Below are 16,897 nucleotides of genomic sequence, written 5' to 3' on the forward strand. Positions count from 1 at the left end.
ATAGAGATAAGGGTAGCAAAAAACATTTGGGTCAGAGACACAAGTGGGTATAGCAAAGAATGTGGCACAGAGTGATGTTTAGCCAGGCCTCCAACTTAATCTGACCCCAGAGTTACTGCTAGTTTTATACTCAATAGTGCACATGTATCAAAAACTTTTGGCTTGTCTTTTAAAATTTTTGAGACATTTCATGGTGCTTGTGCTCATTTGCTTCTTTTTTTGCGCCCCAAGACAGTCTACCTTCGAAGTTCACCACTGTCTAGTTTTCTACAGTGTTCCCTGAGTTATCACCTGAATCCAGATGCAAAAGTTGCAACTTTTTTTTTTTTTTAAATCGCAAATTTTGGCGCAGATATGCAGCTGTCCCTTACCAGGCATAGATATTAGCTTAGAACCGATTGAGACTAGATGCATCTAACAAGCAAAAAGCGCCTCAAACTACTCTGATGGTTGTCGCTTAAATGGTTTCTATTTCAGTAAATAGAGGTTATTGCTTGTATGATAAAAAAGTTAAACAATTTTCCATAATACTTTCTGTATCAATTCCTCACATTTGTTTAGTTAAGGAATTAAAAGTATGTGTGTTCTAAGCATTCAGACAGTGAAGCACAAAATCCATTAAACCAAAATGAAAAAACACACACCACTAGTTTCTCCACACAAATAATAAAAAAAAAAAACGCTCAGTTTTAGTAAATGGACAGTGACCAGTTTATTTACAGACTAGAGGATAACAATGAAATATTCCCAGTAACTCTTGTACAACAGAGAAATTATTAAGTCTGCTGAAAAATGCTTTTCTGCCTGCGCTTATAGACCGTTGTTCTTTGAAGTCCAAATGATTTGGTCCAGTAATACATTAGTGGGTAAGCATTTTCATGAACGTGTGTATTTTCCCCAGATGTGCAGCATGAAGACTGAAGCAATAAAAAGAAGACTCATCACCAAAACAGGAACAGGACCTCTGTAAAGAGGGGGAAAAAAAAAATAATTTACTCAAAAGAATTTTGTACCCCATATCCAACAATTGCACTTAAACATCATATAGTAATAGTATAAGAGGTTTAACTACATCAGAGACTGCTGGACTGGCCAACCCTCCTCTCCCCAAGCCAGATTTTTACAACAGCTGTGCAAGACCAGTTCCTGCTCTGATGGAACATAGTCCATCAATTATACAGCCACTATGTTACTACGTTTTTAGCAGATAAAACAGAAACACTTACACTTTAAGACCTGGAGAATCCTCTGTGTAGAATCTCCACATGCCCCCTGTTCCGGCAGATGTGGTCCGTCCTGAACTCCTTGTGCCACTACTTGTCGTTTTCCTTTAGAAATAAAATCGAAGATTACAATATATTCGTCAGAAAAAAATAGGAATGTGTACTTTATCCAATCTTTTTAAAGGGCTATCTATTACAATTGCCCTATTACATGAAGCCACATTGAGTAATCATCATCATTTTTATACTGCTCTTACAACTTCCTGCTTCTCCTTCCCCCTCCCTCATGCTGCTAGAAAATCTTGACAGATGACATCTGAATGAGAGAAGGAAAACTAAATATATTTTCATAAACTGCTATCATTACCCCTATCTCTTCATTGACATATTCAAGCTGTCCAGCTTATTTATGAGTGGTAGGCACAGCCACATCCCCAGTGCTTGACTGGTAGGCTGGTGCCACACGTACCGCTTTGTCTGCTTTTGAAAACGCAGACAAAGCCGCACCCACCGGGGCGTGCCTCGGCCCGATCGCATCAGCGTTTCTATGGAAACGCCTGTGATCGGGAATGAGCCGCCAGAGTTTTGCATTAATTTAATGCAAAACACCGGCGGCTCGTTCCCGATCGCAGACAAAGCAGTGCCTTAGTCTGTATAATGTTGTGATGTATAATGGTGTAATGGCTCCTCCAGGTGCTTCCTGGTGCTGGCGCCCCCTGCAGCCTGTGTGTATAGGAGAGATACAACAGCTCAAGGCAGCCATGTAATAGCAGAACATGTCAGATTCATGTGTAGCTGATTTCTGTGTCTCACACATGTATTAGGAGGGAGAGCATGTCAGCAGGTAAAGCAAAGCATTTTCAATGTTTTACGATAGATTACACATGACAGACATGAGTAGGGGGAGGAGAGGGGAGGGGTAACAGGAGTGACATCACTTTCTCCATGTGACCAGCCTCATTTACATAATAAAGAAAAGATGATTTTACAATGATTAATGTATGAATTGACTAGATAAAAGCTGGGATGGATCCTTGTAAACTGCTCCAACAGGTAGTAGTGACAGGACAAGTGACACAGACCTGATGACAGGTGTCCTTTAACATTTTTAAAAGTGAGAACCATAAATGTGAATTATAAAAGCAGATTAGTTCAAAATGTGAAATCCTGATGACAAGTTTGCTGGAAGAATTTACTACCTTTGCCTCACAGTAGATCCTGCTGCTCTAGGAGAAACAGCTTTACTTGGGGAACGTCCAGATGCACCAACATTGGTATTACTTGCTGCAGGACCAGGCTAGAAAAAAGAAGAAAGGTTTGATTAGCCCATGTACAGCAGACAGATTGTAACACAAGACTATCTAATCATACTTTGCACAACAGATTTATCATCTGCATCATGAAGGTTAGCTAACATTCTACACACTGGGGAACTCATCTTTTAGTGTCTAATATACAGTCTTATGTAACGCCACATCTAACTATCCACCTACCATTATGTATTTATACAAAAAAAAAAAAAATTTGGCAAATTTTAATAATTTGTTAACCCCTTCCCACCGATGCCATTGGTTTATAATTTTTCAATTTTTTGCACCCCTTCTTTAGAAGCCCATCAGTTTTATAAGGGTTTGTTTTCTTCCCATTTGGCAGCATTTCATTTTTCATCCCAAGTACTGGGAAGCAGGGCATAATTCCATATGCAAAAACGCTTTTGCGCCATTTGATTGTTGGCTTTGTTTTAGCTTTCACTATTTACTCCAAATGATCCCTGCCCTTTTTTCTTTGGGTCGGCGCAATTACTGGTATGCCAAATTTCTGTAGGTTTTAAAAAATGTAAACATTTGTACAAAAAAATTGTACGGAGCTGTGTAATGTGTCATTTTTTACAGGATGTGATGACTTTTACATTGATAACATTTGTGGGATGGTAAAAACTGATCACTTTTTATTTCAATTTCTAGGACCTGCAAAAAAAAAAAAAAAAAAAAAAAAAAAAAGGATAGTTTCGGACATTTGGGCACTATTTTCTGTTACAGGGTTCCTTGCCGGGAATAACTTTTTATATTTTGAGCAGACATTTTGAGAAGCAGTGATACCCAACATGTTAATAATGATTATTATTGTTTATTTTTATATCAGTTCTAGGGAAAGGGCGATTTAAACCTTTAGGTTTTTTATTCCTTATTCTTTTTTCAGACCCCTTAGGGTACTTAAAGGGGTTTTCCCACAAAATAAAATTTTCACATTTTAATCCCCTAGTGATGTTAACACAATAAAGATCATTTTAACCCCTTACAATTTTACTCAGTTTTAGCTCCCATCACTCTCTACGGTGCTCAGTGCAAAATCTCAGGGTGCGGGTGGGGCCTCTCTAAGCAGTCACATTATGACCCATGTGACAATGTGGTTAGATTATCAAGGTACAGGTGTATATGCACTTCCATTTGGCTTCTGACATTGTACTAACACACTAACAAATAGACTGAGAAGAGACAGATCAGAGATGCATGAGATCTATTAGATGCTCATTACAGAGTCAGCAGTGCTACATCTCTGTTCTCAGTCTCACAGCTATGTGCCTGCATTCCCCTTTCCGCAGATCACATATCTCCTTGTAGCTTACAGCTCGTCTCTCCTCACCATTTCCAGCCAGGAAGTGAATCAGTGACTGTCTTTGAGCTCCAATGCTAGGACTGCAGGGGGCAGGCACATAACAGAAAGACACAGAAATCTCATCTGCACGATCTCACAAAAAAAAAAATCAAGATGGGGCCTGACCCCAAGTCTGAAGTTACAAGGTCATGTCTAGGGGCAACTGAAAAAGAGACAGACTGATGGAGACAGGCTGGACTTATATCTGTGAAATGCTGCATTTCTGTTAATAACAGTGATTTAGAGAAGGTGTTATTTTGAGGTGCTGAGTGCATATAAGAAACTTTTCTTCCTGGGAATACCCCTTTAAACCCTAGGGTGACAGATCGCCCCTATCACAAACTGGTATACTACAGAACATGGCGATTTGTACATTATCTGTTACAAAGCGCCACTAGCAGATAAGATGCAGGACCAACTAAACTAGTATATCTATCACAAAAGGAACTAATTCACAACTGTAGACGGCACTGTTTCCATGTGTTTGCATCTCTTTAGAACAATTTAGTAATCTGGAGAGGCTTTGACAGAGACTTTCCAAACAGAGGCTTGGCCAATAAAGGCTGCCTTGCAGCCAGTGATGCTCCAGAAGAGAATATTGGAAAAAAATTATTTTTTCCAGGATCGGATAAGGCAAAAAGATTTTTAGCTACCTTGAAAGCACCACCCGGTTGGAGGGGAAGGCGCTCCCATCCGTCCACTGCCAAGCACCTGATACTGCATCAATTCTAATGCTTTATTGGGCAAGAGGAAGTAGTCAGAATAGGAGCAGTTCCTCCTTTACCTTCTAATGCCCTCATTTTGTAAAATAGTCTTAAAGTTATGCAACATCGGCCTCAGGGGCCCCTGTCTACATCACCGAAACCGCTTCTGACTTCAAGGGCTCTCTGGCTGGTGACATCACCAGGTCTCTGGATGAGGAGGGAGGCAGTGACGCAGAAGAGAGTAGTACTTAAAGAGAACCCGTCATGCAAAATAACCCCCCTAAACTAAATATATTTTCATAAACTGCCATTAGAGAGCATTGCCTCTATCCCTTCATTGTCCCTCTACATGCCTGTAAACCTAAGCAATGAGGTCCTAAAGCTGTATGCAAATGACCTGTGAAATGTCCAATGAAGCATTAGCATATTCAAGCTGTCCACTCTATTCATGAGTGGGAGGCACAGCCACACCCCCAGTGCTTGACTGACAGCCTGTATAATGATGTGAGGCTGTATAATGATGTGCTTCCTGGTGCTGGTGGCCACGCCCCCTGCAGCCTGTGTGTGCATGTGTGTGTGTTTAGGAGAGATACAACAGCTCCAGGCAGCCATGTTACAGCAGAACATGTCAGATTCATGTGTAGCTGATGTCTGTGTCTCTCACCTGTATATTAGGAGGATGCAGCATGTCAGCAGATGCAGCACACACAGCCATGCTTTACTATACATTACACACAGACATGAGCAGGGGGAGGAGAGGGGAGGGGTAACGGGTGACATCACTGCCTCTGACCATGTGACCAGCCTCATTTACATAATAAAGAATAGATGATTTTATAATGAATAATATATGAAATAACTAGATAAAGGCTGTGAGGGATCCTTGTGAGCTGCTCCAACAGGTGACAGGACTAGTGACACAGACCTGATGACAGGTGTCCTTTAAAGGACATTTACCATCAGATTACCTGATGGCAGATAACTATTACGTACCTTCCCGCCCCAAGCTTCATTTCTTACATCTTTGCATGGCTGCATTTCTGTAAAAAATACATTTCTAAGATATGTAAATTAGCCTGTGGTGCTCTGCAGAGCACCATCAGGCTCCACCATAATATATTGCCAGTCGTGTTCTGAGAGCCGGTGATGTCATTGGCTCGCTTTTCAAATCTCAGCGGCTCTCAGAATGCGGCTGGCACGGCCCAGGGGCAAGCATAAATTGCAATAGTCATTTACCATCAGGTAATCCGATGGTAGATGTCCTTAAATTAGCAGACAAAAGAGAAGAATTTAAACCCCTTTTTTATTTCCATTTTTAACTCCCAATCTTCAAAAATCGATATATTTTTTTTTTTCCCATGTAAAGAACATGTGGCTTGTTTTCTGAGTAAGAAAATTACACTTCATAGTGATGCATTTAATATTCCATGTCGTGTACTGGGAAAAAAATTTCCAAATGCAATGAAATTGATGAAGAAAATGCATTTGCTACATTTTCTTGTGGGCTTGGCTTCTACATTTTTCACTGTACGCCTCAAATGGTACGTATCCTTTATTCGTTGGGTTAGTTTTAAAAATGTCAATGAAAAAAAAAATTCATGTTCTGGCACTAACTTTTTTTTTGCAGGATGAGCTGCCAGTTTCTTTGCCTCCATTTTGGTGACAGCACAAAAAAAAGTGGCGTTTTGGATGTATGGGTGCCATTTACCATTCCAGGGTTCAATGCCGGAAATAACCTCCATTATATTTTGATTGGACATTTTGGGATGCTGGGATACTTAACATATTTATGATTATGAATTAAAACTATTTTTCAGACCCCCTAGGGTACTTTAACCGTGGGTTGTCTAATTCTTTTCTACCATACTATAGGATAGTAATCTATTACAATATGCTACTGGCACATTGTAATAGATCTTCAGAAATGAAACAAGCTTGGGTCTTACAAAGACCAGAGGCTGTCATGGCGACAGATCGTCACTCCCCAGTGATGTCACAGGTAGCAAGGATTTAGGTCAGTGATGGCGAACCTTTTAGAGACCGAGTGCCCAAACTCCAAACCAAAGTCCATGTAATCATCGCAAAGTGCCAACACGACTAAAATCACAACATACCACTCTATAAGGGACATATAATACTGCTACATGATGACCATTACCAGTACAACAAGATAAATACCACCGTACTGATAATAAACAGACCACTAAAGTCCAACATCACTAATTATATCACAAAGCAGGAGCAAGTACAGCGGAGAACACCAACCCCATCCAGTGAGGAACACCAACCCCATCCAGTGAGGAACACCAACCCCATCCAGTGAGGAACACCAACCCCATCCAGTAAGGAACACCAACCCCATCCAGTGAGGAACACCAACCCCATCCAGTGAGGAACACCAACCCCATCCAGTGAGGAACACCAACCCCATCCAGTGAGGAACACCAACCCCATCCAGTGAGGAACACCAACCTGCTGCTGCGTCTCTAGGCAGCTCTAATGAGCACAGAGCAGGTCAGACGCAGCCTTCAGTGAAAGAGATCACTGGAGCTCTCGGCGATCGGCAGCTTTTCCTGCCTGCCGGGAATTCTAATGATTTATATATAGACAGCAGGGGAGATGGTACGCGTGCCATAGGTTTGCCACCACTGATTTAGGTCATGACTTAGGCGATTCCCACACACTGCCAGGGCCAATCAAAGGGTTAACACCTGTTTGCTTCATACTTCAACAAATGCCTAGCTTGTATTGAGAGGGCATAGCCCGTGAAATTACACGCGCAACCAACGTACTAAAACGCAAAACATCGGCAAGTGGTTAAACGACGATTTTCTCCAAAATTAGGTCAATAGAAGAACGGATCCCGTTTCAAGGGACACACACAACAGTGTGTAAATGCGCTTGCTGTAAAATACTGCATACATGTGCTAGATTTCCTTGAAGCATAAAACTTGTTCAGGCATTTAGCAGCAAGTCCTTTAAGAATCAGCAGGCTGCTGGAGGGGTAAGAGTAAAATCTTGCAACTATCTTCACAGGTACACAAGTTCATGTGTAATTTTGTAAAGAGGTAAAAAGGATGACCCCTTATTTGTAATGGATGAAGGAGATGTAATCATAACCCAGTGTTACATAAGCCCTTTTCCATTACATGAGCAATTTGTGATCAAAAACTTGAGACTGCAATGGTGTCCATCATTTATCTGTCATATTACTGGCCATTAGCACACCATACAGTACTATACCATCTGCAATTGGAATAGAAGTTTTAACCCCTTAACGACCTGGCCTTTTTTTCATTTTTGTGTTTTCCATTCACTCCCTATTCTGCAATAGACTTTTTATTTTTCTGTTTTGATGTATGAGGACGTGTTATCTCCGATATAAATCACACTTCCTAGGGTCAGTGTTGCATATCTCATGCAATGTACTAGGAAGCTGGAAAAGAATTCCAAATGCAATAAAAAAAAAAAACCCACAGTGGCTCATTTTCTCATGTATTGATGGTTTTCACTGTGTGGTCCAAATGAAACCTTTCATTTTCTGAGGGAGGAGCTGATGTTTTCATTCAAATTTATGTGCGGCAAAATGGCAAAACACGTTTTGATTCAGACCTTTTTTTTTTTTTTTTTACGTGGGGTACTGCAGGAAACAATCATTTTTGTGGGTTTATTTAAATATTCATTCTGCAAGGGATTTGCATAAAAATTAAGAACACTTGACTGGGTCAGTGAGGAAACAAACTGCACTTTCACAATGTCGTGTGTTTTAACTGAAACAATGATTAAAAAAAAAACATGATGGATAAAACAATCTAAATATAAAATCTCATAAAATGCAGATAGCACAATTAGGGCACACAGAGCAGCAATACGGGATACCAAACCCCACATAATATTCTCATTCCTAAAAGACTGCAATAATATAAAGAAGCAGTTAGAGGGACTCACCATCTTGCTGACGGGTTGAACAGATCCTCAGTCTTCGATGTACAGCACAGAAGGAGTAAAGCGGCGTCACTTATTCACTGTAATGAGAAGAACCACGTCAGCGGAAGCCCTGCCGGCAGCCAATCACGGGATTGAACGTCACCATTTTACGCCTGTTGTGTTTTTCTCTCTTCCGCGATCAGATTAGTAGAGGCAAAACAGTTGCTTAGTTTTGTCTCCACCTGACTCATATACGTGTACAGCGGCGGCCATTTTAGAGAAGCCAATAATCTTATTTCAAACTATTGCAAATCTCTCTAGCGTAATGGTTGGGGGACTTGAGACAGAAGCTTTACACATGTTCGCAAACCATTTACATACGCGGTGCCATCTCTGCTTCTAGGACACGTCAGCATTCATGGCTTGGAATCTCAGCTTGCTGTGTCTGACTGATCGGTAGTGCATGGAAAGAGTAACATGTGGCCAATATGTATGTTTCTATAAGGAGTGTTCGGCCGCACATGTGTACCTGCTTCCATAGCTGAGTGTGTGAGTACATGCTTCATGATCACTTGGTCTAGGTCATCTCTGTGGGGACGTGTTTGTAGTTGCTCTTGTGTGGCTCTATGCACCTCCATTCGCTGATTATATACTTTTGGAAGGTCTAGATATTGTTCATGGCTTTTTAGTCAGGTGATAAAATAGACAATGAGAATCCCCAGTTATTTGGTGCCAAATGCTTTCTATTTGGAGTGTCCTGCCAGTGGGAGAACCCACTGGGATTAAAAGATAGGCATATTACATGAATATATTCAGCAGAGCTCAGACATTTAGTATGTTTCACATATTTCTGTGGAGTAAGGTTCCCTGTACACAAATATACATGATCTGCGGATACGGACCGCGTGCTGGTCAGGTTGCGCAGACCAAGCACCGTGCAGTGGACAGGAGTCTTTGCGTCAGAAAGAAATATGATACAAAGACTCCTGTAGGCCGAACAGCAGTGCCGTCAATGTAATACATGTTATAGCTTTGGTTCAGCTGGAACAATTTGCTACAATGGAAGCCAAAGAATGGCTCTCCTGTCTTAGGTATGAAGTATAGTTTTCATCATCTAATTTTTGCCAGGCATTGTCTGTACAATACAATAAGGTTGGAGGGACACAAGAGCAGCAGCAACCTGTGTCTCAGTCACTTCTCGTCCACACTCCTTCAGCTCCCTCCTGGATCCCCATGTCCTGCCATGTGCATTGAGCAGGCAGGGGAGGGATGGGGATGATTTGCAGTAAAGAAAGAACGCATGAGGAGACTGAGAAACGGACACGCGTATTGCTGCAGCCAATGCCCTACCTGTTAGGTAATTAAAATATGTTTCACTAATCCTATTTATGTTTTGACAGTTTGTATACAGCTGCTGCCATGGAACCTTCTGTACTATTCATTCATCCAGACCTTGGAATTGGAGGAGCGGAGAGGCTTGTTGTTGATGCAGCACTTTCGCTGAAATCCAGGGGCTGTCGGGTTCAAGTGTGGACTGCCCATTATGATGTCAATCATTGTTTCTCAGAGACAATAGATTCAGGCATCCCAATTAGATGCTGTGGAGATTGGCTTCCTCGAAGCTTTTTAGGCAGATTCTTTGCATTATGTGCATACATTCGAATGATATTTCTGGCCTTCTATATAGTCTTTCTCAGTGGAGAACAATTTGATGTTGTATTTTGCGACCAGGTGAGTTTTTAATTGCTTTTTCCATTTACAGTAAGTTGCACATTTATATATCTACTCTACTAAAGGTAGAGTACAGTTTGAGCTAGAAAACAGTTGTGTTTTTTTTCTTGTACAATCCCTTTTTCTGGGTTCTCTACATTCCCTAATGCTGTCAGTGTATTGTAAATTCTGTGTTCCGCCTCATTCAGGTTCACATTGCAAATCTATAAGGCTGGGAAGGACAAAGCTTGTGAAAGCCTTTTACCATAGCAGAGAATGGAGCAATAATAATATTGGGGTCATCTTGTGGAAAAGGGACTTCATGTATTTTGACCATTTGGGCGCGTTCACACGTTGCGTTTTGGTCGCGTTTTCATTGCGTTTGAAACGCATATACAACAGCTGATGAGAGGTGATTTGCCTAATTACATTACCGTTTACGTTTGTAAACGCAATGTTAACGCATGTGTTAGCGCGTTTTTAACGCATGCGTTAACATCGCGTTTACTATGCGTTTTGTAAACCGGTATGTTAACAGTGATATAATTAGGCAAATCACCTCTCCTCAGCTGTTGTATATGCATTTCAAACGCAATGAAAACGCAGGTCAAAACGCAAGGTGTGAACGCGCCCTCAGTGTTCCTTATGGTCTGACTCCCAGCAATTGTATCACTATCATCTGCTTGTGAGCAGAAAAAAGTTGATATTGATACTTGGAATCGCTTAAAGGGAGCCTATCACCACATTTTCACAAAAACAGCTAGTGACAGGTTCCTATAGAGCCTTATTAACTACCTAATGCCCTTCTTTTAGCGAAAAATTACTTTATAAAATTACTTTATATTATATTCTATGGCCGGCCATTCCCATGTTCTCCTCCCCAGGTTCCGTTCCTCTTCTCAGCATGTCATGTGACCAGAGTGACATCATCACTGGTCCTTTAGCCTCCTTACAGTAGCAGCCTATAAGAATGAAACCCTTGTTTTGTTTTCATTTCTGTAAAATGCTTAACCCCTTAAGAATGCAGGGTTTTTTCACTCATTTCTCGCTTTCCACCTATAAAAATCCATAACTTTTTCATTTCTCCGTGTACAGAGCTCTGTGAGGGCTTATTTTGTGCTTCACAAATTTTACTTTCCTGTTATGTTATTTATTATTCCAATGCATGTGCATTGTGGGCTCAGTTTTTAAGACTTTCTCTCTGCGCTCCAAAAAACACCTCTAACTTTATTCTTTGGTTCGGTACGATCGCGGTGATACCAAATCTATACAGGTTTTATTGCGTTTTAATACATTTTCAAAAATTAAACTAATGTGTACGAAAAAGAAAAACATTTTTGCCATCTTCTGACGCTAATAACTTGTCATACTTTGGTGTACGGAGCTTTCTGAGTTGTCATTTTTAGTGAAATGAGCGGACGTTTTCATTGCTTCCATTTTGAGGACTGTGCGACATTTTGATCACTTTTTATTACATTTTTTATGTCATGTAAATATGTGTAAAAGTCGCATTTCGGACATTTGGGTGCCATTACCCGTTTTGGAGGTCACCATAGGCAATAACGTGTGAATACTGTAGCTACACTGCAGAAACAGATCTTGTTTAATCCCTGAACCAAGAGATTTTGCTCAAAAAAACAATTATAAAATTCAGGACATTGGGAAAGCTGGGTGCATACTGTCTTCCATGCATAAAAGAGCTGCCTGAACTGTCCATACAGGACTAATCAACCTGAGCTGGATGACTCATACACAGCAGCTGGTGGATGGTGATGCGATTGATAACTTCTGCCCGTCAGGGGCAACACAGTGACGTATTCTTGCCTTATGCTGAGCAGGAGCATGTTGTAGCAGTGCATAATTAGGCAAAGAGGAGAGCGCCAGAGCAGCCACAGTACTAACAGAGCCTCATATCATAATGTTTTTTAATTTTATTTTTTTTCAGCTAAACCACTCGGGTGCGGATGCATGGAGAGTGCTCACGGGTTGAGCCCTCTCCATAGCCGGTAAGTCTTGGCTGCATATTGCAGCAAAGGCTTACCAGTAACACCCGTGGTCAGTGCTGGCTACCTTAGGACGCCCTAGGGAGTCTAAAAAATAGTAAAAATTAAATTATAATTAAAAAAAAATAAAAATTCAAAGCACCCCTCTTTCCCTAGAACTGTTATAAATAAACAGTAAAAATCATAAACACATAAGGTATCACTGCATCTGAAAAGGCCTGATCTATCAAAATATAATAACTTTTTTTCACTGCGTTTAAGCCCGTAACAGAAAATAGCGTCCAATGTCGAAAATGGCACTTTTTTGCCATTTTAAAAAATATAGCAAATTCTATAAAAATTGATCAAAAGGTTTTACAGTCCTAGAAATGGTAGCATTGAAAACATAAAAGTCGCAAAGAATGACACTACCCACAGCTCAGTACACCAAAGTATAAAAAAGTTATTAGCGCCAGAAGATGGAAAAAATCTAAAAAATAATCCAAGCCCACAAGAAAATGTCACAAATGCATTTTTTCACCAATTTCACTGCAATTTGGATTTTTTTTCCCCCCCTGCTTTCCAGTACACATCATGGGATATTAAATACCACCATTTTGAAATTCAATTTGTTACGCAGAAAACAAGTCATCACACATGTAAAAATAAAAAAGTTAGATTTTTTTGAAGGTGGAGAGTGAAAAATAAAAACGCAAAAACGAAAAAGGGCTCTGGCGGGAAGGGGTTAATATTGCAGCCATGGAAAGGAACCATTTAGGGACAAAGGAAATGCTTTTTACTCATAGTTTTTAATAAGCCCTTTATTTTGGTTGGGATAATTTGCATGACAGGTACTTATTAATATAGATTTGCTAGAATATAATAAGAAATTCAGCCAAAAGCCAAACAAATCAGAATCTGTGGTTATAACACATAAAAAAAATTAGGAAAATATAAAGGAAATCTGCACAACTGATAAAAGTAAAAAATCTTCGTAGAGAGCTTTATTAATTACATATTAAAAATGTGACATCACAATAGAAAGGGGGAGAAAAATGTTAGGTGACGCGTTTCCTTAGTCATACCCATTAGAAAAGTTGTTACAAATACCTTTTATGCACTAGAGGAGAACACCACTGGAAGTCTGGTAAGAGGCGGGAAAGGGGTGTGTCAGATGGAAGAGTCACATGATAGCTGGGGGAGGACCAGTATATGTGGAGCCGCTAGTAAGTGTGCAAATGTATAAACAAAATGTAACTATGAGTAGAAACATTAGTAGATGAGCATAAGGTCGTTACTAAAATTCATACTATTAGGTGATCGTGTGTCTAATAGCAAAATCCAATAGGCTTTGCGTATGTGAAGTTTCTTTTTACGATTGCCTCCTCGTTTGGTTGGTGGAATTTGTTCAATTGCCACCACTGACATATATTTAGAGGAGCCATTATGGACACCCTTGAGATGTTTTGATAAGCCCCAGGAACACCACGAGAAAGCTGAAGATCCGCATAGCGGAACATATCACAGCAGCCAACCCTAACAATTTAACTAGCCTTAGAAAATCCTCAGGCTTATCAAAACATCTCAAGGATGTCCATAATGGCTCCACTAAATATACAGTATGTCAGTGGTGGCAATTGAACATATTCCACCAACCAAACGAGGAGGCAATCGTAAAAAGAAACTTCACATGCGCGAAGCATAGACACACGATCACCTAATGGTATGAATTTTAGGAACGACCTTATGCATCTACTAATGTTTCTACTCATAGTTACATTTTGTTTATACATTTGCACACTTACTAGCGGCTCCATATATACTGGTCCTCCCCCAGCTGTCATGTGACTCTTAAATCTGACACCCCCCCTTCCCGCCTCTTACCAGACTTCCGGTGGCGTTCTCCTCTAGCGCATAAAAGGTATTTGCAACAACTTTTCTAATGGGTATGACTAAGGACATCTTTTGTCCGAAACGCGTCACCTAACATTTTTCTCCCCCTTTCTATCGTGATGTCACATTTTTAATATGTAACTAATAAAGCTCTCTACGAAGATTTTTTTACTTTTAACAGTTGCCTGTGTGGATTTACTTTATATTTTCCTCATTTTTTTGCAATTTATCACCTTGGATCCAGACCAGGAGTTTTTTCCATCCAGCATGGCCATCAGTTGGGACGACGAGAAGGGTGAGCACACACAAAAAAAACTTTTTTCTTAGTTATAACACATAGTTTTTAATTTGTTTCCTTTCTAGGTGTCTGCCTGCATTCCAGTTTTTAAACTGGCTAGAAATAGAAAGCGTGTTTTATTTTATTGCCATTTTCCTGACCAGCTACTTACTAAGAGGCCATCATTGGTTAAGAAGATGTATAGAGCTCCCATTGATTGGCTGGAAGAGAAGACAACCGGCATGGCTGACTGTATTCTAGTCAATAGTCAGTATACTGCTAAAATCTTCACAGAAACCTTTACATCATTATCTCATATAAAACCTGATGTCTTATATCCATCGTTGAATGTCAGCAACTTCCAGTCTTGTAATTTTGAAGGTTTGGCTGAACTTGTACCTACAAAGAGAAAGTTTGTATTTCTTTCAATTAACAGATATGAGCGGAAAAAAAACCTTAACCTTGCACTGGAATCTCTTTGTTTACTACGGGAGAAAGTAAGTCTGCAGGACTGGGAGAAGATTCATCTTATCTTGGCTGGGGGATATGATGCGAGAATAAGTGAGAATGTTGAGCATTATAAAGAACTTAACCAGCTTGCAGTTAAGCTTGACATAAGCAACCATGTTTTATTTTTGAGATCTTTTTCTGATCAGCAAAAACTTAATCTTCTCCACAATTGCACGTGTATATTATACACCCCTAGCAATGAACATTTTGGAATTGTACCAATAGAGGCTATGTACATGCACTGTCCTGTAATAGCTGTTAACTCTGGAGGTCCCCTTGAATCTGTTGCCGATAATATCACAGGCTTTTTATGTCCGCCTACACATGCAGCCTTTGCTGATGCAATGGAAAAGTTCATTAAAGATCCTACCCTCAGGACAACAATGGGAAAACTTGGACATGCAAGAGTTGTGGAAAAGTTTTCCTCTGAAGCTTTTGCAAATCAGCTACACCATTACGTATGCAAATTGCTGGAAGGAACTTGAACAAAAAATGCTTTTCTTTGTTTTTGACTCCCTACTGGGTTTATGAGTGTGAATGGTGTTTATTGAAGAAACCCGCTGTAGAAAAAAAATGGAATAAAATGTCTCTTTAGTGCAAGCCTACTTCTACATTTCAGTGATTTGTTTCCTATACTACTGTATTATCTATTTTATACTGGACTGTGAGGCCACCTCTTAAAATAAAGCCTTTACTCATAACATTATTGATGTGCAATAATTTTTACTTTATTTCTCTTTTTTTGTATGAAGTTAAAAATACCATATTTGTCCTTTCCCTTTACATTAAATTTCTTAAAGATTTGATGTATTTGGCTCCAAGCATTGAAAGATTTCAACCACATGTTATAGACCTTTATTGCAACATCTAAAGCAAAGTGGATAAGAGGATTGGAAGAAAATTATGGTCGGTACCATGTCAGTTCTATGCATAATTTTGATAGAAGTCTCGGCCAAGGTCACTTGATAACTACCCTCCGCCACCATCACACAGCAGTTCTGACATTTTTGTTCTGACATCTGGATGACCAGATCTCATTCCCAGTTTAGTCAGAGACTAACATGCCACCCAAATTCTAATGGTAACAAAGTTACCAAAATAGGGAGACATCTAAACAAGGAGAGAATGTTGGGAACCATGTCAAAGGGTGAAGTTATTTTGACCCCTAGGTAGTTTATATATTTATCATGGGAGGTGAAATCAAAATTTAGGTCAATCTTTTTTTAGTGTGAGAAGGCATTTTACAGTATAGAACTTCTATTTTATCATAGTTCACCTTTGGTAAAGAGTTTGCTATAATAATCTGCACATACACTCACCGGTCACTTTATTAGGTACACCATGCTAGTAACGGGTTGGACCCCCTTTTGCCTTCAGAACTTCCTCAATTCTTCGTGGCATAGATTCAACAAGGTGCTGGAAGCATTCCTCAGAGATTTTGGTCCATATTGACATGATGGCATCACACAGTTGCCGCAGATTTGTCGGCTGCACATCCATGATGCGAATCTCCCGTTCCACCACATCCCAAAGATGCTCTATTGGATTGAGATCTGGTGACTGTGGAGGCCATTTGAGTACAGTGAACTCATTGTCATGTTCAAGAAACCAGTCTGAGATGATTCCAGCTTTATGACATGGCGCATTATCCTGCTGAAAGTAGCCATCAGATGTTGGGTACATTGTGGTCGTAAAGGGATGGACATGGTCAGTAACAATACTTAGGTAGGCTGTGGCGTTGCAACGATGCTCAATTGGTACCAAGGGGCCCAAAAAGTGGCAAGAAAATATTCCCCACACCATGACACCACCACCAGCCTGAACCGTTGATACAAGGCAGGATGGATCCATGCTTTCATGTTGTTGACGCCAAATTCTGACCCTACCATCCGAATGTCGCAGCAGAAATCGAGACTCATCAGACCAGGCAACGTTTTTCCAATCTTCTACTGTCCAATTTCGATGAGCTTGTGCAAATTGTAGCCTCAGTTTCCCGTTCTTAGCTGAAAGGAGTGG

The 16,897-nt window shown here is 40.2% G+C and overlaps 2 protein-coding genes across 3 annotated transcripts; one reads left to right on the forward strand and one right to left on the reverse strand.

The window, feature by feature from the left end:
• Positions 1-687: 687 nt before the first annotated feature.
• SEC61B (SEC61 translocon subunit beta) lies at positions 688-8,689 on the reverse strand. Its single transcript, XM_072153067.1, has 4 exons — positions 8,531-8,689; positions 2,423-2,520; positions 1,227-1,328; positions 688-964 (listed from the first exon to the last, which is right to left on the reverse strand). Exons 1-4 carry the CDS (start codon positions 8,531-8,533, stop codon positions 877-879), a joined length of 291 nt encoding a protein of 96 aa, XP_072009168.1. The 5' UTR covers positions 8,534-8,689; the 3' UTR covers positions 688-876.
• A 132-nt stretch (positions 8,690-8,821) lies between these two features.
• On the forward strand, positions 8,822-15,587 carry ALG2 (ALG2 alpha-1,3/1,6-mannosyltransferase). Of its 2 annotated transcripts, none has more exons than XM_072153065.1 (3): positions 8,822-8,999; positions 9,910-10,240; positions 14,458-15,587. In XM_072153065.1, the coding sequence occupies exons 2-3, from the start codon at positions 9,929-9,931 to the stop codon at positions 15,364-15,366; spliced, it is 1,221 nt and encodes a 406-aa protein (XP_072009166.1). In that variant the 5' UTR covers positions 8,822-8,999; positions 9,910-9,928; the 3' UTR covers positions 15,367-15,587. The 2 variants fall into 2 exon arrangements, with proteins under 2 accessions (XP_072009166.1, XP_072009165.1); XM_072153064.1 differs by having other exon boundaries at positions 8,825-9,058.
• Positions 15,588-16,897: the final 1,310 nt, after the last annotated feature.

Source organism: Engystomops pustulosus, chromosome 5 (genome assembly GCF_040894005.1).
Source record: "Engystomops pustulosus chromosome 5, aEngPut4.maternal, whole genome shotgun sequence".
NCBI classification, from domain to species: Eukaryota; Metazoa; Chordata; class Amphibia; order Anura; family Leptodactylidae; genus Engystomops; species Engystomops pustulosus.